Source organism: Rhipicephalus sanguineus, chromosome 10 (genome assembly GCF_013339695.2).
Source record: "Rhipicephalus sanguineus isolate Rsan-2018 chromosome 10, BIME_Rsan_1.4, whole genome shotgun sequence".
NCBI classification, from domain to species: Eukaryota; Metazoa; Arthropoda; class Arachnida; order Ixodida; family Ixodidae; genus Rhipicephalus; species Rhipicephalus sanguineus.
In genome coordinates, this window is record NC_051185.1 from 48,445,001 (window position 1) to 48,471,451 (window position 26,451).

General features: G+C 46.6%; 1 protein-coding gene across 1 annotated transcript in view; it reads right to left on the reverse strand.

Moving 5' to 3' along the window:
* The window catches only part of LOC119406373 (glycine receptor subunit alpha-3-like), a 72,425-nt gene that overhangs the window by 11,657 nt on the left and 34,317 nt on the right, over nucleotides 1–26,451 (reverse strand). The window contains exons 2-7 of the mRNA XM_037673114.1: nucleotides 22,367–22,521; nucleotides 19,882–19,967; nucleotides 18,539–18,606; nucleotides 10,368–10,594; nucleotides 3,426–3,508; nucleotides 1,351–1,485 (exon numbers count right to left, since the gene is read on the reverse strand). Of these exons, the coding sequence (XP_037529042.1) occupies nucleotides 1,351–1,485; nucleotides 3,426–3,508; nucleotides 10,368–10,594; nucleotides 18,539–18,606; nucleotides 19,882–19,967; nucleotides 22,367–22,383 (616 nt within the window). The 5' untranslated portion in view covers nucleotides 22,384–22,521. The remainder of the gene's footprint in view (nucleotides 1–1,350; nucleotides 1,486–3,425; nucleotides 3,509–10,367; nucleotides 10,595–18,538; nucleotides 18,607–19,881; nucleotides 19,968–22,366; nucleotides 22,522–26,451) is intronic.

Consider the following 26,451-nt stretch of genomic DNA (forward strand, 5'->3'; position numbering starts at 1 on the left):
CCTTCCCGATGTATTCTTCCGCATCGCGTCCTCTGCTCAACATCCCCCTACCGTCTGCGCGCACGCGTCATGCTAGTAAAGCGAGCAGACGGCAGCGCCGACAAAAAAGGAACATGGCTTCAGCCGTCGTCGCTGGTGCCCTCCGGCTCGAAGTAATCACGTCGTCGTCGTCGTGCGCTGTGTGGTCCGTAAGTTTCAAACTGGCGCTTGCATTTGCTTTAGAGTTATGTACTGACTTAGACAGAAGTGTATTGGTTAGTGATTGCGCTATTTCCCTGAACCATTATCAAATCATCGGCGTGTTAGGCTTAGAAGACGTGGCTAAACAAACAACTGATCTCGCCAATAATGAGAGAAAGTACCTGATGCTTTCTCCTCAACATAAGACGTCAGAAGTAATGGCCTATTTCACCATTCATTTATTGCTGTCAGCCCTGTGGGCAAGTAAAAAGCGCAAGTTTGCATGAAAGCGGGCAGTCGCGTCTGCAGGGGCGCTGCCATGTTCACTTGTAACCACAATTAACGGTGGTCTCTGATACAATAAAAAAATAAATGCGACGTAAATGCGATAAAATAACTATATCACGCACTAATGCGAAATAACACGCGCTGAACAAGCGTAAATGTCTCAACTACGAGAATTGTATGTTGATTGTATCTGGAACTATGTTTTGCTGCGCAAGCACGTGGATTGCTTACACCCCGCAGCTTTGGTAGTGATGAACGATAGTGGTGGGATCGAGTATAGGTGTCTCGTAGTGTGCACTCGCACGTCGGCGTTTGTACGCGCTGTGCCCTGCTGTATACGTTTAGTTAAAACTGTGTTTCACGCGCTGCCGAAGCGAATTTCAGAGGCCACGTGTGAAGAGGCGCGTGGTTAAGATCTTCTTCACCAGGTGCCGCAACAATCCCAGCTGCTTACAGATTATGGATTAATTCAATAAAATAATTTCATCTAATTATCCTGACAGCTATTTCGCCCTAATCTAATGTCAAGTTATGCTTCTATATCATATGTATCCTATGTATCTCCTAATTTGAAGAGGAGCGTCAATTTCTAGTTTCTAGAAGTCTTACGAATATAAGGGAAACCAAAATTAAGAGCCCTACCGGATATGCTTGGAAGAAAAACGAGAGGGCCGCTCGGTGTTCGGGCCACTGGAAGGTAAACGAAGAGGGCGCTGCTTTTGAGGAGTATCGCCTTGTGAACATCACGCGCGCTTTCTCCAAATCTCTTTTCTGACCTTTTGCGATATTCTAACAGGGCAGCCTAAGCGGCCCCTCGCACAGGAGCCCATGTAGTGCTTTGAACCCCTACAGCAATATTGCTGTCAGCGAAGGTATTATTACCTGTCGAGTAGGACTCCGTGCAGTCCTGCGGGTCAGTGTACTCCAGGTCCAGCTGGGGCAGGTGGAAATCAGTGTGCACCACGGGTGGATCTCGATCGTTCCACTCAAACACCAGGTCATCTGTCGTATGTGACACTAAAAATAACATAACGGAAAATATATGCATTCCGCCTCATTGAAACAAAACACAGTATATGTCACCATGTTCGTACAAATGAAGCATTTATAATATAGTGCATCCTGCGTACTCGAGCACTCATACACAGTTTAAGTAATTGACACATTCTGGGAAAATAACATTATTCTGTTCGACAGTCGAAAGCTTGCAAACGTAATTATATGACTCCAGCTGAAGCCGAACTAATAAGTGCACCTCGCTTATGGTTCAAGGACTGGAAGCTAGAAAACAAGCAGTCGCGGGAACGTGGGCTTCTATTGCTTGTAAAATGTGAGGCAACAGAAGGACAGTGCACGTGTTAACACATTCACAGTAATTCATGTGTATTCTTAAACGTATCCGACACATTCACAGGATATGTTTTGTAAGTGATACCTTTGCTGTTGATTCAAAGGCATTCGATGCTACAGCAGCCAATGTAAATGGGTAAGGGCTGGTAGTCAAGAATGTATTATTGCGATAGGAATTATATGGACAGTATCGACGGGTTTTTGCCGTCGCCGTCATGTCCTTCTGGTAAGAAGTCTAAATTGGAAAAATCCCCCCGCGCATTGTATGTTCTACCACGGGTAAAAGCACGCGAGCGGGGGCGACGAACGCAGCCGAAGCACAATTCAAACGAGCCGACCCATTTCCGTCACTCGGAGGGTGCATGCGATAACATCACCCCGCTAGGGAGGCCTGCCGCCGAAGCAGACAGGAAACGCCCCGCCGGTCGTTAACTACCATGAAAAAAGACGCGAGTAGGGGGGCGGGGGGGAAGGCGCAGTCGCGCGAGCAGCCACTTTGAACTTTGAATCTCAGGGCGCGGTCGCGATCGCTGGCGCGCGGGCTATCTCGAAAGCCATCACAGCGGCGACTCGTATACCCTTCTACGTGCTGCGCTCTCAACTCGAAGTGACTATGCGGAGAGCATCGCTCCCTGGAGCGGCCGTATTGTTTTACACCAGCGTTGCGTAGTTACGTGAGATAGGATATAAAACAGTTAGCTGGCAGCCTTACTTCGTGTAACACTGCAGTTCGTTGCTATCGCATTCGTTGCTTCGCCCTTGTTGTGAAACTGTGACTTTTTGTTCAAGATGCAATTTTCGTGGATGTTTAATGGCTCAGATGCTACTCAGCTGCAGTACTTTCCAGCACAGAACTGTATAACAGACAAGCGTCTATTAATGTGCCGCGGAGACGTGCTTTGGTAGTGATGTGGACTTGTTTGGTTGTAGTAAAATTTTCATTGTTACACGAAATCAAAGCAGAAAGAAATACTACATAACATCATATATCCCATGGCATGTATATTCATTAGTGTGCCGACTTCGATTAGAAGTGGCGCAATAAAATAGCCCTTTCTGGACAAAATAGGCCGCTCTAAGTCACCTTACTGCTGGGGTAACGAAACATAACACGCTTGCCGTGTTCTTGTATTTCAAATGTACCTAAGGAGAGACGAACATTAACGAAAAAAGCTAGCAAGTGTACAGAAGCGCCCCTTTTACGCAACGAAAATTAGTACAACCGTAGCCTGCAGGACATTTGCACAGAAGGCCAAAAACCTTAAAATACTTTTCAGTCAACAGAGTTGGACCAGCGTTTGCGATAACCTCGTATTCATGCAGTTATGAATGAAGTGCTCATTATTCCGGACGCCAAATGAACGGAGGTATGCATATATGAATGCATTAGTGATAACTTATAGGACAACTCCTTTCAACGAGCAGGCCATTGTCAGGTCGGTGTCACTGCTTTGTTTTTGGATTTATTTATTTATTTGCTTGTTTACGCACTATCGTTGATTAATATATTTATTGCCCAGCAAAGAAAGAGAAACATGCCTGAATATTTGCCTGAATCTCTCCACAGTAACATGTGTAGAAGACAAGAGAAAATAAAATACACTTACGGCTTTCCATCTGCAAGGAGCACGTCTGCGTGTCGTGTGGGTAGGAGGCGAAGTTCATTGCGCAGGACAGCGTCAAGGTTAGCCTGCGGAGCACAAGAATCGTTTCAGGATTATAAACGGAAACGTTTCGTTACACAATACGGGCCATTGCGGACGTTTCACAGCGAGAACACGCTACGTACAAGACACAGGAGGCGGCACCCAGGGGCTGTGACAACTGTCACGAGCCGCATCCTGATGTCCTTCTTCTGAGGTGTGAAAAACGAGCTAGTTGCTAGGACCACACCTTTGAATAGAATGCAGGGAATTTTATTCGGTACTAATAACAATGGTTGGCATGACCTGAACAGCATGACGTAAGCAACATTGCACACATTTACAAGCATACATACGCGAAGACAGAGTTGTCATCTCTCCTATTTCACTAGATGTCGCAATTGCAGGCTACCCGTAACTCTTGGGAAAACAAACAGATGAAACTTACAAGACTACACTCACATCGCTGCGCAACTGCTGCTACATGTGCACTCGAACACCCGGCGGGCATATGCGGCTTGAAGTTAACTCATGTATCTTACATGAGCAAGGAATTTGCCTTTAAAATAGTATCACAGAAAACCCTAGCAACGCTCAGGGAGTTACGGGTGGCGCAAACAATACAACGCTGAGCGCTGCGTATATCAGAACAAACTGGCCTATCAACAAGCCATACCCGTATGATCCATTTCTTTTTGTTTTAATTGTTGTTCTTTTTGTCCTCCACTTAAAGTGGTGCGGCTTGATTAACATCCGAGTGTTGTCGAATGAAGACTTTTATATTGTTAAAAACTTTTCAAAAGGTGGATTGAAGAAATGTAATATAATTGCCGCTGTTTTATTTGCCAGAACCACGATATGATTATGACGCACGTCGTAGTGGGCCGCTCCGGATTATTTTAGACCATCTGATGTTCGTCAACGTGCACCTAAATCGAAGCACACGGGTGGTTTTTGCATTTCGCGCCCATCTAAATGCGGCCGCCGGGGCTGGGAAGCGAACCCGCGCCCTAAAGCTTAGCAGCGCGACAGCCTACCTGAGAAGCCGCCACGACGAGTCGGACAAATGTAGGTTGACTAAGATAGGCCGGCCCATGTTTCCCCCGAGATATGTACCATTGTACGAAGCCTTATGAAAGGTGCATCTAGTTGTCGAAAATTGACGATCCTGTTTCAGCCGCCACTTTTTAAAGACGAAAGTCTTTCTTGGGATACTTGAACGCAGAAATTTTGGTCTTTCTGCCTGTCTGTCTGTCTGTCTATCACACGATTCAGCCACTTGGCCAAACTTTGAGCATTTGCTGAACGCCCAGCCATCTTGAATTGGTAGCTGCGTTCATACTTTTGAATATTGTCGGTGAAAAAGCTAATATTACGCATATCTGAGGCGCAACATCAATACGTAAGTATTAGGTGGTGTGTTCATTTACTAGAAAAAACATAGATACGTAATTCTAAAGACCCTAGTGTTTCTGTGGCTGCGCTGGAAATGCGACGATATGCACGAAAAAGCCCTCTGCCGACGACATGGTGCTGCCACCTGGCAGTGGCTCTGGGAACAGCGTCACAGGTAGCCGCGGATGAGACCAGGACTCATGTAGTACGGCCGGCAGAAGACTATCGTCTTTCGACAACATTTGCAGCGAAGCACGCAGAGACGTGGACCACTTTTTGTACATGAACGCTTCGTCTCGTCTTGTCTTCTATCCTTGTGCCACGTGTAATTCAATGTTGGTTTCAATGTCGTGTAAGGTACAGACCAAATCACGTGAGAGCGCGAGCTGCGCGTCCACTTCGTGTTTGCGGCATTCGCGTAACGAAAAATGAAAAAGAAACACAGTTACGCCAGAACCAGACGAAGACTTTTCGGAGATGAAAATTAGGCGAGTGATTCAAGCGCTCAATTGCAAGTCGGCTCCAGGGCCGGACGGAATCACAAACAGAACCCTCAGAAACCTCGACGACAGATTTATAGAACGTCTAACTACTTTCAACAACGAAGCATGGAAAACGGGTCAGGTCCCTGAGGAATTGAAGCTAGCTGACACCATACTGATCCCCTGCCAGGAAAGTCGCCTAGCGTCGAGAACCGTCACCCCATTTCCCTCAAATCCTGTGTGGGTAAGGTGGCAGAGCACGCGATTCTCAACAAAATTAACGACTACGTGGAGGCAAACGGCATTTATACGCATAATATGATCGGTTTTCGCACCGGCCTTTCAACGCAGGACGCAATGATGCTTAGTAAGCACAAAGTCATCGATGCTAACTCCAGAGATACCAAGGCTCTTCATGGCCTAGACCTGGAGAAGGCCTTTGACGACATCAAGCACGAATTCATCCTGGAGAGGGTGGCGAACTCGAGCTTCGGCTCAGGCTACACAACTACATCAGGTCTCTCCTGTCTGGGAGAAAAGCGAGGCCGCGCATCTTCTCCTGCGAAGATGTACCGCTCCGACGTCGAGGCACGCCCCAGGGATCTGAGATTTCTCCGGTGCTCTTCATTCTCTATATGATTGGACTGTACAAAAGACTGGCTAGCGTAGAGGCCATCAAACATACCATCTAGGCCGATGACATCACGATCTGGTGCGTCGGCGGCAATGAAGGCCGAGTGCAAGATGCCATGCAAGAGGCAGTCGTCGAGGTGGAATCGTACCTGCGCCCAACGGGACTCAGATGCTCAACCGCCCAGTCGGAGCTCGTGCTCTACAGAAAGAAACGGGGCTCCCGAACCAGGGGTTGGAAACCCGTCGAAGAAAGTGGCATACACATTTACACCAGCGACGAGGAGGAAATCCCGCGGATAGACACCATATGGGTCCTCGGCATGTTTATCGAAGCGAAGGGCGGCAACGGAACCGCTCTGCGAAAGATCATCGCTAAGACTGACAATGCTTTTCGACTCGTCAGAAGGATCTACGGGAGACAGAGAGGTGTTAACTCTTTCCGGCATGGTGGTCACCCCAGGTAACCAACTTTTCTTGATTTTTTTTTCTTGAAACACACCAGCCCCTCGCGTCATATTTTGTACGGCACGTTTCTGAAGCTTTCTACATAGTGACAGAGATTATGCCACGTCGTTTGGGCTTCAATGTTACGGGTTATGTCTGTTTTCATCCGGCTGCATGCCGTCGTCTTCAAGGCACGCTACACGATGGACTAGAGAAACTTTTACAGAAATGGTAGTATATGCGGTTCTTATTATCTTGATAGCTTAGGACAACACGCTGTATAAATAGCTAATACCAAGGAATCCAGAATTTAAGAGATGTACTCAGTCAGCACAGAGCACTGTGTCGCTGAAGTTGGTGGTCACCTAGAGGGACCACCGTGCATGAAGGGAATTAGAAGGCTGATAATATATGATTTTTAAAGACGATAGTCTTTCTTGGGATTCTTAAACGGAGAAAGTTTGGTCTGTCTTTCTCTCTGTCTTTCTGTTTGTCGGCACGTCACTCGATTCAGCCACTGGGCCAAAGTTGAACCACTTGCCGAAGGGCCAGCCATCTTGAACGGCTGACTAGGTTCATACTTGTGTACATTGTCGATCAAAAAGCAAACATTACGCATATCTGAGGCGCATCATCACTAGGTAAGTATTAGGTGGTGTGTTCCTTTAATAGAAAATGCATACATACGCAATTCTAAAGACCCTAGTTTCTTAAGCTGCGCTGAAAATGCGACTGCGCTGAAACGTCCCTTCCTGCGTGCCCTCTGCACGAGCTCATTGTTGTGTTTCGGTTTCGGTTCTGTATTGCACTGCACGAATGCCATGGGGCGCCGCTCTGGCATTCCTGTTTCACCCAGCCGACGTGTAAAAAAAAGAGTGTGTGGAGAGTACTCGTTGAGTGCGGACGTTTCTTCTGCTTCAGCGCTTCGCGCTAAAGCGCGTGTTCGGGCTGGCTGGCGTCCCCGCTGGTCGCATTGGTCACCGCCGGTCTTCGCCTGCTGCTCCGCCGGGACTACCAGCCCGCAACACAGCACTCATGTTTCCCGACGTATTGCCAGATAACGTCCATATCTCACGCAGCGCCTGTTCTATCGTCTTGAGACAACATTTGCAGCGAAGCATGCAGATACGCGGCCAATGTTTTATTGGTGCTTAGAGGAGAAGTTTTGCGAAATACTTTAATGAACCTTCAAGATTGAGATGGATGTGTGGTATATACAATCTCCCCGTGCTCCTGCAGAGAAAAAAGCACTTTTTGCAGCCTTCCACGGAAACTGACTGGTAGACTCTAACTGCATGGTGGTCACCTTAGGTGACCACCTCATATATTTTGAACTAAATGAGCCAATTTTTTGTTGCTTGTGAGAAAATCATTTTCTCAAAAATGAATTCACCATTTTGCATGAAACTCTGTTTGCTGCCACAAAGGCAGTTCTGTGCAAGAAAGAGCTAAGAAGGACAATTCGTTAAGGCTCATCAATGCGCTCGTGCTCTACCACTTTACATACATCGTTGCCATACACAACTGGCTCAGCTCGGAGTGAGACAAGGTCGCCGTTATTATCAGGAAGATCGTCAAGAATGCAATGGGGCTTGCCGCACGTACACACACAGGAACCTATTCGCGCTCGGTGTGCACAACTCTGCGGCCGAGATAGCGGAAGCGCAGCAACGCTCGCAGATGGCTAGATTGTCCACCACGACGGCTGATCGGCGCATAGCTGACGAATTGGGTTTGAACCAAATGCAGGTGGAAAAAAATAGCACGCGTATATCGAAATATGCACAAGAAAACGTAACTGTTGCCTCAATCACCCGCAAGACACACCCTGCACACAACGAGGGACGTCGTCGGGCGAGGGCCACGGCTCTACTGAAGCAACTGGGAAAGGTTGGTACAAGTGCAAGTTTCGTCGACACTGCAGCATATCAAGACGGCAAAAGCTTCGCAGCGGTGGTCGTCGACCAGACCGGCTCGAATACGAACTGCGCCACGATACGCACAACGAACCCGCAGTTGGCTGAACAAGTGGCCATCGCACTCGCTCTGCTAAATGGTCGGTGTGAAGAGTTGTACAGCGACTCAAAGACGGCAGTCAGAGCCTTACAGAAGGGCCGCATATCAACACACGTCCCCAGGATCTTGAACAGCTCCACCAGCGATGGGATCGTCCTTCACAACATGCACTTGTTCCCCGCGCATGTCGGCTCAGTAAAGGGCTTCACAAGGTGTGGGATCGAGCTAGTTGGTACTCCATGCTCCACTACTTCTTGCGCGAAAAATGTTTCTTAGACACGGACAGGCGCCTGTTTCGTCCTTTGCCTAAGAAACATTTTTCGCGCAAGAAGTAGTACTGTAAAAGGCGTTACCCTAAACCCGAACAAGTCGGCCCACACAGCAGCGCGCTCGCTCACCGACTGCGTGGCTCTCGATATGGGCGACGGCTCCAGCGCTGACGACGCGGGAAATAAAGACACTCCAACGACACATGAATGAGATTATCAAGTACTACTACATGGCGAGGGCGGGATTTCCAGATCCCACATTCAAAACTCAATAGAGCACAGGCAGACTCGTCGCGCTTTCCTCAAACCCCTTCGTACCCGTCGTTAGCATACCCAAATGAAATTTATCCTCACCAATTCCTCGACGCCGTCTGCACCGCTTGTGAGCAGGCCGCTATATTAGCACACATGCTTTGGGAGTGCGGCTCGCTGGGCCCGACTTAGAGCAAGGCCGTGTAGGATGCGCTTCTGCTCAGCCCTGACCTAATCCTAGCCGTCCAAGACAAAATTCTGGTCGTCCAGTGCGCCCGCGACAGGGCCGTTAGGCTAGGCCATTTGGCTAGACCCATCTTGGGAGTAGCCGGGTGGCGCGGGGCAACCTTAGCGTCTGCACTAGACTCTAATAATGTTGCACTCTCTTTCTCTCGACGTGACGAGACCATAGAGTTGCTGTTGGGGAAGAGCGTTATAGATGCTGCATCGTGTCGCAAAGCGTCTGCTGCGGTAACGAGGCCGTTTCTCTTCCGTGTCGGATCAGCCAATGATGCCTTTGTGCCGTCAAACGCGGCTTCGAAAAGCGCAAATTACAGGTGACCAGACCCTAGTCGCGGGCTGGGAAGACCGAGAAGTAAGCCATGGCGGAAGAGGCCAGAGAAGCTCGAAATGCCGCTCGTCGTAACGGCCATCGGCAGGATGTGGCTATGGATGATTCTTTGGTAGCTGCACGAGGAGAGAAGCATGTGGCCCTAATGCGACACTCACGTTTTGGGAATCCATTGTTGGTGGATAGAGAGGCCGCTACCGCGACAGTAGATCACAAGAAAGTTCGAGAGAAAATTCAGCAGCAGATTAACAGAAGGTCCAGCGAGGCTTTCACCTTCACATTCTTAGAAAGTTCTAAGCATCCTCCATAGTTATAAGCCCGAAATTCTTTCAGTTTCCTTTGTCGGCGGCCTTCAATTGACACTAAAAACACTTAAAACGAGACACCCGGGAACTCAAACGAGAACATACGGACATATATGAGATATTCCGGGCATCGTTGCGAGAAAGAAGCGAGACATCTGAGCAATAAGCCCAAAAGTTTCAAAAAGCACGTTCTTTGGTAGTCAACCCTTCGTACAGGACCACATTACATTGTCCTAGCTATGGTCCAAAAAAACTACAAAGTACATTGGTTCAGAGTACTTAGGTTTGTTCGCAGTAGCGCTGAAGCTGTAAATTCTTGTATGCTGAAACTTTTTAACAATGAATTTCTTCATCAAGTGTGGAGGTTCTTTAGCTCTCGGTCCGAAGTCTCTGAACTTAGCTATTCCTCGATAAATCTTACCAGTTCCATTAGTATTCCTAACATAAACCCCTGTGAAGATGCGTGGACCAACTTCTTGTATGGCGTAAACGGGCTCTAGAAGAACGCACAGATACACTGCGAAAACAATTTGGCTCACTTGACCATGTAGAGGATGGTCTTGTCTCTATAGAGCCATATGTAGTGGTTGGGCACGGTCATCGTCTGGAAGGTGACTTGCTTGGCGTTCTTGAAGAAGCAGTCGGGCCGCCACACCCGCTCCAGCCAGTCGGTCTCCAGCACCCGGTACTCGGCCGTCATGTTGTCTGGCAACCGTAGCCGATGGTCCTTCCACGACTGCGAGAAGAAAATGTCCGCCGCGTACGTCTGCGACAGGAACCCGGGTTAGACACAGCGATGTACATAAAAATAATAATGAAGAATGTATACAGTTGCGCTCAACAATGTAAGCCGCTGAAGAAGAATGAAGAATGTATGTAGCTGTGGGATGTACGGAGCAGTGATTCGTCTGCCTTTCGGCGACGCTGTCGTTCACGGGCAAACAAGCGCTGCCATTCCGAACGTGCAGCCGGCTTGGCGTCCATGTCGGCAAATGAAACCTTCATTTGTGATGTACTGGCACCCTCTACCCTCCTCGCTTCCTTCTCCTCCTCTTCCTCTCTTCCTTTTCCCACGCATTGCTATACTGTAGTACACATCGCTGGACTATACTTTACCCTTCCCTCTCTTCATTTCCCTCCTCCCTGCTATACTTTGCTTTACACGGCTATACGATTATTCACCCTCCCCCTCCTGCTTTACCTCCTCCTCACCCTCGCATTCATCTCTACTGCGCACCATCACTTCCCTTTTCCACTCCTTGCTATACTGTACTATACAAGGCTATGTCATGCTTTACCTTCCCTCTCCTCTGTTTCCTCTCCTCACACTCATTTTCCTTTCGCGCCCTTTTGCTATACTATACATGGCTATGCTATACACGATTTTGCATGCGTGACGCCAAGCGAGGATATGACATGGCAGGTGACTGTAAATTACATGAGAAGAGAGCTCGGGCCCTTAAAGTGCTTTAAAAATCACCGCCATAGCATTCCGTACAGAGAGAAAGAGAGCTCTTTATTGAAAGGCAGATAATTTAGCCGGCGTGTGTGAATTCGCTCACTTGCTACTCTGCGTGGGGAAGCGGATTGGGGACTAAAAGACACAAAAAGAGAGAGAGAGTGGTGAGGGGAAGAGAGAGGGGAAGTGGAGTGGAGAGGAGAGGGGTCGTAACGGCGTCGTCGCTGCTGCCAAAATGGCTGCCGCACGCTTTGGATCTAATAAGTCGTCGCCGTGCACTGCGTGGACCTTAAGTTCTCAACTGGTGCTTGTATTTGACTTATCTTGTTCCCTAGAAGCTTCGACAGCAAAGCGCTCGTGATATCTTTGAACTCTTTCCGAGAGCCGTACTCAAGTTCATCGGTAGGCTTAGCTGGAATGAGTGTATTGGCCGAATACGTGGCATAAAAGATGTGCGGCAGCTTCAAGCTCAGAGGCCATATATTACGAGTTTGTGGTTCTTCTTAATGCTAATAGCTGGCGCTACAAGTCATATAAAGAGGAGGAATAAACTTTATTATCAACCAGCAATTTAAGTTCCTTGGCCCAGGCCTCCCACGTGGGGACGTCGAGGTCAAGGACTTTTCGGCGGCACTGTGACATGTTTTTTTGCACCACAGAACTGCAAATGAGACATCAAGGCTATGATCAGGAATATATCTTGTTTGTCCATTGACGGAAACTGTACACTTCTTTAGGCGGTGTCAGGTTCATTCCCTCTGGTCACACTGTGCGACGCTGAGTTAACGCTCTTCATATGGTTTGCCGCCCTCTCTGACGGCGTTGATGCGACGACGCCGAGGGACGCAACGCCAGAAAACGCCGGCAAAAACGCTGTATATGTTTCGGCCTTTACTGCTGCCACTGCGTTTGCGCGCTAGTTCCCCAAACGCCCGCGAGAGGCGTCCCGCGGAGCACTGGCCGCACGGCGCGGTTTTTAAGGTGGAAGTAGACGACTCTGTACACTGTGTGTTGCTGCATTTGTTTATATGATTTTTCCATAAATGTGGGGGTGGCGGTGTTTCAGCAACCTTTTGGCGGGTAAACAAGCGCGGCATCGTGTTAGCCGAAGCTGTCTGAATGAAGAACACAGTTGTAAGAAAGGAGTCCGAAACGACGCTCACATTCAAGTCATGCATGTGATGACGTAGTCTGCGCACGTGCAGACAGTTCACAGTTTCTCCGCGGCATTAAAATACGGATTACGCAGCGTATGGAAGAGTAATGGGTACTTCGCGCTATATCTAGGCACGCATTCAGACATTTCAGAAGAGCACTGAATGTCCATAGTCTGCTCCAGCCTGGCAGAAGGAGCCGATTGTTAGACAGACAAATTGCTGTCGTCGACGGAATCTGACCATAGCCATCAAGGAAAGCTTCATCGAGAATTCAAGCAACCAAGGCATTGCTCAAATTCCTAAGGACAACACGCTTACACGAGCGGCTGTAGACTTTTTAATGATGCCGCATACCGCACAAGACTGCCGCTCTGCGCTGTGAAGTTATGTGTGTGCGTGTGTGTTCCCCTCTCTTTCTCTCTTTCTTTACTCTTCTTTCAATCTCCCCCATCCCTTCCAACTGTACAGGGTAGCATACCGGTTATGCCAAACTGGTTAACATCCCTGTCCTTCCTCTCTCCCGTTTTCCTTCCTTCCTTCGATACAAAAATAAAATCCTCAAAAGAGCAGTAAGCGATGATTTTATCACTGTCTAATTTCAGTGTGCTCTATGTTTTTATTGGTGGTCTCTACTCCTTCGTAGCTTGCTTTTATCACTACTGCATGACCAGGATTTGGGGACATATAGACCTAGCGCCATCTCTCGTTGGTAGCAGCGGTGACCTGCCGTAACTGAATGGGAAATAGGCAAAAAAATATTATATGAGACCAAATAGCTAGTTATCGAACATGAGTCGCGGTTCTATCCAGCACAGACTTATTTGAACATTCTGTTAAAATTACAGTGTCACACTACAAACCACGTGGCTTCCTAGAGTGTATAAAATTTTACAATGGGGTCCCAAGTGTTTCTAGTGTGCGGTGTTCAATTGTCCTGGAAAGCTCCACGCTTTACAGTGATATACCACAATTTTACCAAAATGTTCCAGTAGATATCTGCTGCATAGAACCCCGAGTCGTTTGTGATAACAACTTTTTTCAAGAGATATCATTTTTTCCCCTATTTCACATTCAGCTATGGCAGAACGCTGTTGCGGCCGCCGAGAGATGGCGCCACGTCCCTAAATCCTGGGAATGTTTGTACTTTCAGCTCCCGTTTCACAACAGTCGCTTGCTTTGTCACCGGTCTTCGCGAACAAGCTTTCCCTCCTGCGTTTCTTCAAACCCACTGCATGCATTTCTCCGGCTGCCATGTTTATGCAGGCTGCAGGGCCCGCGAATTTCGCTATCACTTCTTAGGTTACAAAGCTTTTGTCATACTAATAATATTATCTGGGATTTTCCTTGCCAAAAAACCACGACAGGAGGCAGGTCGTAGTGCAAAGGCTGCGAAGAAAATTTCAACCATCTGGTCTTCTTCACTGTGCATTGACATCGCACAGTACACGGTCCGCTAGCATTACACTCTAGCAGTACACGTTACAGTACACGGTCTGCTAGCATCGCAATGCGACCCCCTCGGACGGGATTGAACTCGCCACCTTCGGGTTAGCAGTCGAGAACCGTAACCACTGTACCACGGGAGCGGACAACTTTTTTTCTCATTCTACGCGACTGTCAAGACCGAGACAAAATGAAGATCGAACTCATTCGCTTGGCACTGCCATAGGCGTGGTTGCAGAGGCACGTTACCACCGCGGAAGGCATGCATAATGAACGAGTGCGTCGGTTCTCGCGTCGTCTATTTCGTTAGGGGCCCATGGGAATAAAAGCAATGGTAAATTATACAGAGGACCAGGCTTAATGACAGGCCTAACAAGGAGGGGACGATGCCTTGGCATTGAATGAGCTCCATTTCGAGTGCAGCTGACCTAATACGGTCGTTAGGGCTACTTGCGAAATAGCGGAGGCATACCACTTGGAGTTGCGTGCATACCCTCCCCCCTCCCGCCCTCACTCCCCCCTCTCAAATAGAAAGGACATGCAGGATCTGGAGTCGCTGACCTTTTGAGTGAATTGGAAGTAACCGGAAATGACTAATTGCAGGCAGGACAATGACATCGCTGACGCGTGCGCAGTCCAACGTGCAATTACTCATTACCAGCACCCTCTGATTCACTGAAAAAGCCAATGAACTGTGCATGTCACAGTCCTTTAGCACGACCAAGTTTCGCCCTTGCGCATAAGTGTCGATTTGTACAGCACCAACCTTACAACTTAATGCAAGCGCGATGTTTCTGTAATCCGAGTATGAACGTTTAAACAAACGGACGCACAAAGGTCTAAAATTTCTGCCTTTGTAGAAATAATGAAACCTTCGGGGCTCGCGAGAACAGCTCATTTGGATGCACAGAAGCGTGCAGTCGCTTAAGTTGTCCATATTCATTTTCGTCAGTTCTAGAGCCAGCCTTGTTTTAGGCAAGCTGACCGTCGTTTTATTCTCTGGAAATCACGTGTTCATGCTTTTTTGTTTTGTTTTTTGCGTGTTTTATATGAGAGTGTTACTACTTGGGGATGATGATGAATGACCAGGCAATGTGCCTTGGATGGCTGCCGCCAGGCAACGACGCCAGCCCACTAAGCAATTTACTGCGAACCTTACGATCTGGAAACGATATTGACGCGCTACAAGTATGGCTGATAACCTAACATGCTACTCCTAGTCCTGTGCAGTAGTTCCGGTATCGTTACTCGTTGTTTTGTAGTTCATTTCTTAATTTTTAAAATTTTATTATTTCACTAATCGCCTTTAGCTTGATAGAGTCGATTTCTACAGCCCAAATCCGACAGCTTAATGCAACCCGGAAGTTGCTGTAATCAGAGAATGAACGTTTAAAAAAAACGAACATTGTAGTTACGTACGCGTGCCTTTCTAATATTTCTGCATTTGCGTAAATAACGAAGCATTCGGAACTAGAGATAACAGCACCCCGAGATTTGTGAAGGTTTTTCGGCTTAATCAGTAATCGGGCTGACTGTGCTAGGTTTGGGAACTGATAGCGCATTCCGTCGCTCTATGAACTTGTTGACTGGAGGTTATATCCGCGGACTATTTGTGTCCCAGATCAAAACATGAGCTGCAATAGAAACGAGCCGCAGGCAAGGCATGGCGAAAAATCTCGACCCCTTTATTATCTTTACCAAGCGCCCCTTACCAAGTATAAATAGACGCATGTTTTCGCATTCCGCGGGCTTCCATCAAAATCCACATGGAAAATGATCCTATGATTTCGTGCTTTGCTGCAGAACTCAGTATAAATAATTACTGAAGCATCACTGCGCACTGAATTAGCTTATTAGGTATCTGTATAATATATCGCACCGCGAATTTGATGCTGTCTTGTGATATCAAACCCTGCTAAAACCCCGGAAAGGGTTGCAGTACCAATAAATAAAAATAAATAAATAAAATCAGCTTTTTATGATACTCATGAACAGATGAATCTGCTGAATTGGTTCGAAATCTCGGTGCAAACATTGTGAAAATACTTCCCGCATCATCAAAATTAAATATAATTTTGCGTTAAAATCGACATACTGCTTGAGTTGCGTTTAGCCTGCAAACGTGCTTTGTGAACCACTGTTTTCATCACACGACGCCATAAACACTAAGCAAAGTGCCCAGTCATCGTGTAAGAACTACAACGGATATGAATTAACGAAAAAGATTCATCTTGACACGAATTTTATTTCAGTAAGTTTTCACTGAGTATTTGCCAGCCATCATCATCATCGGCCTGACTACACCCACTGCAGGGCAAAGGCCTCTCCCACGCTTCGCCAGTTAGCCCGGTCCAGTGCTTGCGGCGGCCATATTAGCTTCGCAAACTTCTTAATCTCATCTGCTCACCTAACTTCCTGCCTGCCCCTCGCACGCTTGCCTTCTCTTGAAATCCAATCTGTCACTCCTAATGACCATCGGTTATCTGTGAACTCAATCTACTAGCTTTCGTGATCGCCATAATATGATCCCCGAACGATCTGTCACCAACCTCTGTCGGAGGAAAGAATACAAGGCCATCACCCAGAATCAGCCTCGCAGAAGATGGCCGTCCAAGCGCTACTAGACTTGCTGCGATCTACTGGCCTATCTCAACGATATAGAATGCCGTGGTGTGTGCGTGTGTATAATAATAATAATAATAATAATAATAATAATAATAATAATAATAATAATAATAATAATAATAATAATAATAATAATAATAATAATAATAACAATAATAATAATAATAATTTCTGGGGTTTTACGCGCCAGAAACACGACATGACTATGACCGATGCCGAAGTGGCAGGCTCCGAAAATTTATACCAGCTGGGGTTCGTGCACCTAAATCTAAGCACATGAACCTCAATGATTTTACCGCCATTTAAATGCGGTCGCCGGGGCCGGAATTCGACCCCGCGGCCTTCGGGTCAGCAGTCGAGCACCATAATCACTAGACCACCGTGCCATATCGTTGTGTTTCTTTTCTTATTTGTTTTTTGTCTCTCTGTGCTTTCTTTCCGATGCCCTATTTCCCCAACCCTGTGCAGGATAACATACCGCATACTAGAGAATGGTTAACCCCCCTGCCTTCCTCTTGTCGCTCTGCGTGTGGCTGCGAAAACTTTTCAGAAGGAACCGAATCAAAGCATAAAGCATGTTCCGGACTAAAAGAGAGGTGGGACCTTATGCTCACTGTAAAGGCCAAATACTGCCAAACGGCTCTCTCGAAGTGGTAATGTCCTCAGTCGCAATGAGTCCGCTTACAAATTAGGGTCACCTAAAAATGGGCCAGTCATACGGTCACGTGCTACTACTTAACGCGCAGTGAGGCTCTCACATGCCCGGTGCAGTTTAAGGGCTTCGCGGCAAAGAAACCGACGAGGCGTGCTGATAGCGGTCCTGAGCCGAGAACAACCGAGAAAGCAAGTGAGCCAAATCCGAGATGCCTTCTCTCTCCTCTAAACCTCGCGCAGTCTTCGCGCCAGCGATGGATCGATAATGAGCGCCAGTTGGCCAAGCGGCAAGGCAACCCAATGCGAGGCCATCTCGCCGCCTCCTTGTGAACGAACCGCAGAGATGGCTAGCAGCGCCCTCGAAGGCTACTCGCACCAGTAGGTGCTGCGCTCGTTATATACTTAATCGGCGAGTTAACGATGCGTCCCGTTCCACTGAATGCTCACTAAGTAAGCCTAACATTTGTTCGCTCAAATGTAACACTTAGGTTGCACGAAAGAGGACGGTTTGATGGAGGGCTCGTTTCTTTTGTTAGACACAATTGAATGAAACCAACAGGCAATGAAGCTAACGAAAGTAGTATACATAGGGGGCATCACTTGTTGTATGGAAAGGTGAATAGAACCGGGATTGAAATAAGTAAGAGACGGTTAGAGTATTGGTGGCAGAAAATTAGAGAGAAAGGACAAAAATAAATATTCGAAAAAAAATAAGGACATTCTGCCGTAAAGGGCAGAGAACTGGGCTGAGAATGTACGTTTTTTTTCTCCTGTAGTAAGATAGATTTATTTGAAGTAGAGACTCTAGGACAATACAAGAAAAAGAAGAGTAAAGGGAATTTTTTGTCACTTGTCACCGCCCCGTTATAAAGAGGACGCTCATACCATCCATCCATCCATCCATCCATCCCTGTAGTATAGTAATTATGGCATCAATGGAAAAGAATTAACATAGATTAAAGATAAACAGGCGCAGGTAGGAACCGAACCTATAAATTTCTATTAACGCGTCCGATGCCCCACTATTTGAGCTACAGTGGCATAAATAACTAATAAAAGGAATTGGAAACCGACCGCCGCCGTAGCACAGCATTAACATAACTGAATAGATAGATAGATAGATAGATAGATAGATAGATAGATAGATAGATAGATAGATAGATAGATAGATAGATAGATAGATAGATAGATAGATAGATAGATAGATAGATAGATAGATAGATAGATAGATAGATAGATAGATAGATAGATAGATAGATAGATAGATAGATAGATAGATAGATAGATAGATAGATAGATAGATAGATAGATAGATAGATAGATAGATAGATAGATATAATGCATGCGGTTAATGAGTTGGCGAAGAGCTTACCATAGATTCTTCGTCGATAGAATCCAAGCTCATGACCGTCACGTGGAAAAGCACAACCGTTGGACGACCTGCGTGAGTCAGAGAAAATAGATAGTGATGCTTTCTTGTTCCGACATACCATGCCAAAGTCGTGCCTAGTTATATACACCTGCTCCTAAAGACAGCTTCGGCGCAAGGTTTGCAGAAACAATCACGGATATGACCGAGAATGAACACTTTCGAGTTTAATACAGTTTAATTAGCCGTAGTGGAGCGTTACGGTTACGCGATGAACTAACAGATTGGGGCTTGAATTTTGATTAACATTCTTTGCAGAGTTATAAGGTTGCGAAGAAATTTGGCCAGCAAGCCTCTTGATCTGAGAGTAAAGGCGTATAACAGATCAGTCTTCTTAATGGCAAAAAGCTACAGTTTCGAACATCTGCACTGTAATATTCTGCGAGCCACATGTAACCACACCCAAGAGCTTGCGGAACGCGAAATTTCTGAGAAACTTATATTCCCGCTTTGTTTGAGGACATAGCCTCCAAATAATTGTTCCAGCCTTTAGTAGTCCTTGCTACCTACGCAGCTACCTGCTATAGGTTTGAAGCGCCGTGCACTAACGCAGCAGAAATTCACATTTGCAGTGGAGCCCTTGTTCCGTAAAATTGTGTGGGCGAGTGTACACCTGAATTTTGACATTTACACATTTCCTGCGCTCACTTTTACTAAGTCACCTCTGTTTTATTGTAATAACCAGCTACAAATGCCCAAGTGCTACCATCCCAAACGTGCTTTTACATTCTACACTTTGCTGATCTAGAAATTCCATATTGCAAAAGTTTGCAACTTGACCCGTACGGTTTTCCTTTGTCTTGCATTATACTAAAACCCTGCGGAAGTATGCGACAACCTTCTAAAGTTCTGTTACGCAGCGAGACACCCTGCTAGCACAGTAAACGCTCGTTAATTCGAACAACTTATTCTTACGCCGTGTTCGATCTAAAGGGGACTATAAATTGTTTGAGTTAAGCGGAGTTCGAATTAGCGGAATTAGTTCGAATTTATGCTGCAGTACTTCTTCGAGTAAGCTTATACTTCCACCCTCAATTGTTACGCTTTTCAGGCGGTCTGCGGACAATTAAAGTACTAGATGGATAAAGAGACAACAGTTTATATTAAACATTTTATCTGCGTTTTGTTCAAGAGTCATAAATACTAATGCAAAGAGTTTAGAAGTGTACATCATAGATGTCTTAATTACCTAACGCTCGTAATACTTGAGTTGACGTGCAACTTTCCCAAGATTGTGTATTCATATTTTTAGATTAGGCGCAAACGCGGGACCATTTCTCACTCACCTTCTTTCTTAGGTGGTGACGTCTTGTCATACTGCCGAGGGTCGTCGGGCAAGATGTCCTGCAGCGTCAGGTTACACCGACAGCTCCTGTCGTGGTTTAGAGAATACAAAACGTGGGCAACTGTGTTACTCTCATTAGAAAACTCAAACAGCGCAAACTTACCGTTTACGCGTTCAATAAAGTGACGAACGGGGTCAGCTGGTGGACGTTCATGACTGTACTACACCTACCATAACACTGCCGGAAAAACGAGCAAGTAAACGTATGCGGCCAAACTGCCAACTTTTTTTAGCGCTATTACAGAACACGATTGCACTGGGTATTTTGTGAAATGTGTCCGAAAATCCTCAAAAGTAACAGAAATAGAATATTCGCTCGCTGCCTCCATAATTACTTTCCCGTAGCGGCAGCCATCTTAAGACGGCTAGAGACATCAAACAAAGTGGTAAATAACGAAATAGTTTACAAATTTCTTTATTTGGTGAAGACCCGCGGTCGTTTCAAATGGGAGATTTGGAGGCCTTCCTGCGAAGGGCCAACTGCCGCTTTGGGATTTCCAGAAAGTGGACGCAGGTAATTATAGGAGAGTAATGAGATCTAAGCAGTTTCGGCTAAACCAAAGCGAAGTGCGGAAGAGCACGTCTCGCTCTTCCGCGATGATCTGGGGCCAAAGACAGTTAGACTATGAAGTTAGAGTGCGTATCTCCCGTATAGAATACGCCTGAAGCAGATCTCACCGATTCTCTAGAATCCATTCACAATAGGGGCTCTAGATTTATTCATGCTTCACATTCATACGACCTCAGTGTTTCATCCCTCAAAGCTGAGTGCAACTTATTGTGTTTGTCTTGTCGCCTACGCGTTCCAACCCTCCCAGTATTTCACAGGTGTTTCACTCCCTACCTAATTGTTATCCTCATGTTATGCCTCTAGCTCACATATCTCGCTACATTAGTCATTAACTGCAAGTTCTTCGCCCAAGTGCCCGTACTAAAACAGTTTGCGTTGATTATACACAGCGCACGAAATTCACTTCGCTCGATGCCGCGGACGTGTTTGCGAAAGGAGCGCGCAGCTCAAACATAAAGAAGTAACAACTTTCACAGTTATTAGTTCGCGCTCTTCCTGTGTATGCTTCTGCGTTCGTTTCGTGCGTCCTTTTTGTGTTTTAGCAGCACGCTGCACGTTTCGAGCTGCTTGCCGTTTTTTGCGTCGAATTTACGGACGAATTTGTTGCTGTCCCATTGCATCGCCCTTGCGGCGAAACTGTGACTTTTTTATGTGCTTGCTGATGCCATCTTTGCGCAGGATTCACAATATGCTGTGTCTAGGTCAAGTTGACAACTTGAGCTACCACAAAACCATGACCCCGGGCGTTTGTCGTCGGGATGGAGATGTACCACCATGGGCGCCAACGTGGGTGCATCCAGTCAAACGGCGCTCTAGCTGGCAAACACCAATAAACATTGCACATGCTCTCATATATCAATGCACAATAAACACTCAACTACCTCTGTGAAGACACGTTTCACTTTCGTGCTATACCGATTCCTATGATGGAGGTATCAGCCATATTTTTTTTTTCCAAGAGCGGCAAAAGACTGGAGCGACCTTTCCCACGAGGACCCCACAATTTCCTGCCAATCAAGCTTTATGCATAGTATGTAAAATGGAACTTGAGATTCATGATTGTGACAACCTTATTGATTGTATATTAACGCACCACTTATGTAATGCCCCCTCGGGGGTCTTGGAGAAAACAAAAAAAAAATGGAGCAGCTACGCACTAGTGGTGCGAAGACTGAGAAAACTGCGGTGCTGGTGGCCTTCCCTAGCATGTCTGCCACCTCCAACTCGCCTGCCTCCTCCGCTTGCCTCCACTAAACTATGCTATACCCTCCCTCTTCATTTCCCTCCTCCTCATCCTCCCATCATTGTTATGCACTCTCACATGCCATTACACTTGCTGCTATAATATACTACACATGCCTATGTTATGCTTTACCATATCCCCTCCTCTTCACCTTCACATCACTCCTTCTCACCCTAGCTTCTCTTTCCAACCCCTTGCTGTACTATTAGATGCATGGCTATTCTATACTATAGATCGCTATGCTATGCTTTACTCTCTCCCCTCATTTTCTTCCTCCTCTTAACTCTCACATTCCTCCTCCTCACTATCACTTCGCTTTCCCACCACTTTGCTATACTGTATTATGCTTTACTATGCATTTACTCTCCTCCATCTCTCCTACATTTGCATTGCATAGCTATACCCGGCTTTCCTCCTCTTTTAGCTTCGCTCTCCCCCGCTTCGCCAGGTTTGTGCGGTCGACAAACGGCTCCACTCCAAGCTTAAACAGCTGGGCTGTTAAAAATGAATGAATGAATGAATGAATGAATGAATGAATGAATGAATGAATGAATGAATGAATGAATGAATGAGCAGAGTGTAAAGCAAGCGCAAGAGTGCCACGTATCTTACCGTATACAGAGTGACATTCCCAGGAGAAGCGCGCCAGCAACATTTCGCCACCTGACGGAGGAGTCCACGACTGCGGTACTTCCTGAAGCCCCTCTCGCTCCACGCTCACTGGATCAAGGGAGCTCGCCTGTATCCGTCATAGATGGAGTCAGCATCTGCACAGAAAACCACAAGAACAAAATCTATGTCATTCCTACCACGTATGTACCTTAGGGTACAGGAAGAGCTGCACCAGTGGAATATCTATGAGGAGACCACAGATGCGTTAAGAAAGAACACGCAAGGTTCACACAGAGGCTGCTTCCCGAAAACTATTCATCGATGAAAGTGGTATCGTTATTATTCCCGTTTTCCAGGGTCTGTGTTGTTTTTTTCACACTGATGACGTTGAGATCGGCCACCCTACTTGTGCCCGATCTTCGCCATATTCGTATTTTGAACTGGATGAAAAGGAAAAAAGCTAAAAAAACACCATTCTTTTTTTTCTTCTGCACAGACGTGAAGCAAGTAAATATACTCTCTTGCGTAAAATGTCGTGTTTTTACTCACTTCTCGAAATATATATTACTGCGATAGTCAACCGTACTTGCAGCTAAAGCTTCCTTTCATTCACTTTTGATAAAGAAAAAAAGTAAAAGAAACTATTTTCGTATGGAAGTATAAAAAAGGATTTGATAGGTTTGTCCTTTCTTTGTTCGTTTTTTTCATATGTATCATTTCGGGGTACACAGCCGTACTTGTGCCCAAATTTCCTTTTGTTTTTTTAATTTGAGAAAAAACACGAAAGACATCCAAAAATATGTTTGCCGATCGCAGCGGACGAAATAAACAACCTCCTTTCCATATTTTTTTCTTCCTTCTCTACGCTTTCGTATGGGAAACCTCACGAGTTTACCCAAAACTCATTTCGTCGAAAATATTTATGTAGAATGGGAAAAGGTACATAGTTTCTCTAGAATCGTTTTTCTACATATGAAGCCTCAAAAGACTCTCCAATGTGTGCTTTTTTATTCTTTTTCCCAACGCTCTGCCTGTTTTGGCGAAAGGCGGGGAACGTGAATTTGGAAGACATACAGCCGTTAAAGTTGCTGTTTACGCACACGTTTCAAAAAGATCCTAACTTCGCTACAGCAACAGGACCACTGATGCATTTCCCAGGAGAGGATCTGGAGACTCAGTTTTCTGTGCATGTGATGTCGGGCTGTAGCAGTTTACAAAATAACATTATTTATTATTAATCAGTTTCTTTAGTCTTGCTCCTGTTTTAAAGAAGAAAATGAGCTCTAGCTGAAAGGATCTCGCCGAGAAAACGACGGAAATGAAACTATTTTATGTTTACGTTTGCTCGTTTCTAAGATTCCTTCTGAAAGAGTGCTGGTCTTTCAATCTTATTTGCTGGCACCCTCATCGTAAAGAGTACTTCACCCACACCATCGTGCTTGGTATGCCGCTTAGACCATACGATTGTAGATTGCTTGACGCTATCGTTGCAGAGAGAACTACCGTCTAAGTGAAAACGCGTGTGCAATTAAGCGGACTCGAACACACACGCAAGCGGATGCATACGCGTAAGAGGAGAAGAATAATAAATTGACGAAAGAGTGGGCGAGTCGGTCAAGGACCGCATCTAAAGTAGCGCAAAAGACGGGAGCACGAGATAATGAAGAGTCCTGTGGTCATTGTTTCGTGTTCCCCTCTTTCGCGGTGCTTTAAAAATGAAAGAATAAAAAATTATTTGCGCTGCTGGCATTTGAAGTTCATGCGGAACACTGGTATCATCACGTGTCAATAATACGCAGTAGATATACGTTAGTAATCTATCCGGTCTGTAATAGAAATTAAATGCGATACTTCGGTATAGAAGCATGCGCTGTAAAGCTGCATAGAACAGGGGCACAACCAAAGCAGGAAATTTTTTTTTTTCGGGATGGAGGGGGGGAGGGGCAGCCACCCATTATGTATGTTCGTGGTGCGGTTTTTATGTGTGCATGTATATATACACATGCAGAATTAAAAACGTGAACAAGGGTTTGAACATTCCAGCCATCTCTCCCATCCCCCCCCCCCCCTTGTGGCTACGCCAGTACTAACGGGAAGGAACAGCATCATTCCTGTGAAAGCAAACTATCGTAAAACGTTCCTAAATCACTTTTCCAAGTAATAATTGAATGGCCTTAGTAATGGAGTTCATTTCCTCACGCATCGATCACCGCAAAAAATTCTCGAATCCGTCAAGAACGAGTGGAGTTGCGGGGATTTGTCGCACGCGTGAAGCGCTTTCTCTCTTGTCTCGTTCCGAAGAGCACGCTCTCAACTACGCACGGAATGATGACGGGCGAAAGAAGCTACGCCAGCGCACGTCATGGCTTTGAGCATGCGTCACAAAACGCTATCGCCCTCTCCAAGTTTCATTCCGGTGCACGTTACTGTTGCTACTGTGCAGATTCAGCGCACTACAGAGCGTGTCACCGGCACGTGGCGACACCCCAAGGCAAGAAGCGCATCAGATCCAAATGCCACTCTTGATGTATGTCAGCTATCAGACAACAGCAGCAATCTGCTGTTTGACGACATAAAACTGGCGCCGCGCCCAACAGAGGGAGAAGAGGACATGACCTCTGCATGAAGAGAAGGCACTTGAGAAAGGGTCAACTTCGCGTTCCGCTTATAAACTCTACGTGCCGCGTACGACTATAAAACTTGACTGAACTGTTCAAAGAAGTGCTTGCTGTTCGTAGAATGTTTTTTTTTTCACCAAGCCCGGGGGGGGGGGTGTTCAGGGCCCCTTTCAACTAGTAGTTGTCGTAGTTTAAATACATCACATCGATGCTCAAACACACGCCAGGGTAGTTTAGTGGCTATGACATTGTGGTTCTAAGCTCGAGGTCGGGGGTTCGATGCCTTCTGCATCGCCGGAGTTCTTAATGAAGGAGTTCTTTGCCGAAGTTCCCAATAAAGTTATTACCACCACCGCCACCACCCCCCGTGTACTTAGAATTACGTGCACATCGAAGAAACCCAGGTAGCCAGAATTATTCCGGAGTGCGAAAAAGTTGAGAAGGAGCGCGAAGGCCACAGTCTTTACAAAGATGCGATGAAGCTTCGCTCTATGCAGTGTACTCCAGGAGGGCGCTTTGGATCCGCAGTCATTTTAGAACGACAGTTCTACTGCTCCAGCTAAACACCGATAAAACGCCTGGTTACGCGAATCTGACCCTCAAGCTCAGCCAAGGTTAACGCAGGCAATGGAGCTTCAGCGAATTGCTAGTGCGGCGCCTTCCCGGAAACGAGTTGCGGCTCTTGGTCAGTTTTTCGCGCCGCTACCACCATAGGTGCTGGCTGCCTCCAATGTTGAATCTCAATGGCAGATTGCGAGCGCTCGGCCGAATCGCGAACGGAGCGCGTATCTCCGAGTAAGATCGTTTTGGCCAAATCTGCCATTGGAATGCATTGGCTTCAAGGGGAGCAGTTGGCCCACGGAAATCTAGCAAGGGGGCGCCATGCTGCAGGGAATTTCTATGCTCCCACCATTCCGTGCATGTTGTTTCTGCAGACTTTGCGGCCACTTAGCCGTGGCTGCTTGACGGGCGCGTAGGTGAAGCAGGAAATCATGCAATGAGTTGCTCCGCTACACGTCGGCAAAGAATAAAGTCCCTGCCTACCTTGAGGAAAAGAGCATTTCAGAAAAGAAGTTCTCTCCGCGCTACCACTACCAGAGTTGTGCGGTACCCCGTCGTCCGACTATCGCCGAATGACTTTCTCGATGAAGCCAATCACTTTGGCAGGCCGGCGGAAGATCACGTCAAATGCCCGTTGGTACACAGCGGCCTCACACTCGCTGTCTGGGTGCGAAGAATCCTCACTGGACTCGCAGCTTGCTGCGTCAGAGTCCGAAGTGCTATTCTCTGAGGGCAACTACACAAGCGCATGACGCGAAGTGTTTTTCTTGTCGTCCATGGCGTCCCGCGCCTGTAAACACCCGGTCGCGAGGAGAAGAAAGGCGGGCGCACAAAATACGTCACGCGGACTTCCTGTCCAATCCGCCGATTTCGACGGAGCAAGAATTCTTGCTCCACGGAGCGATC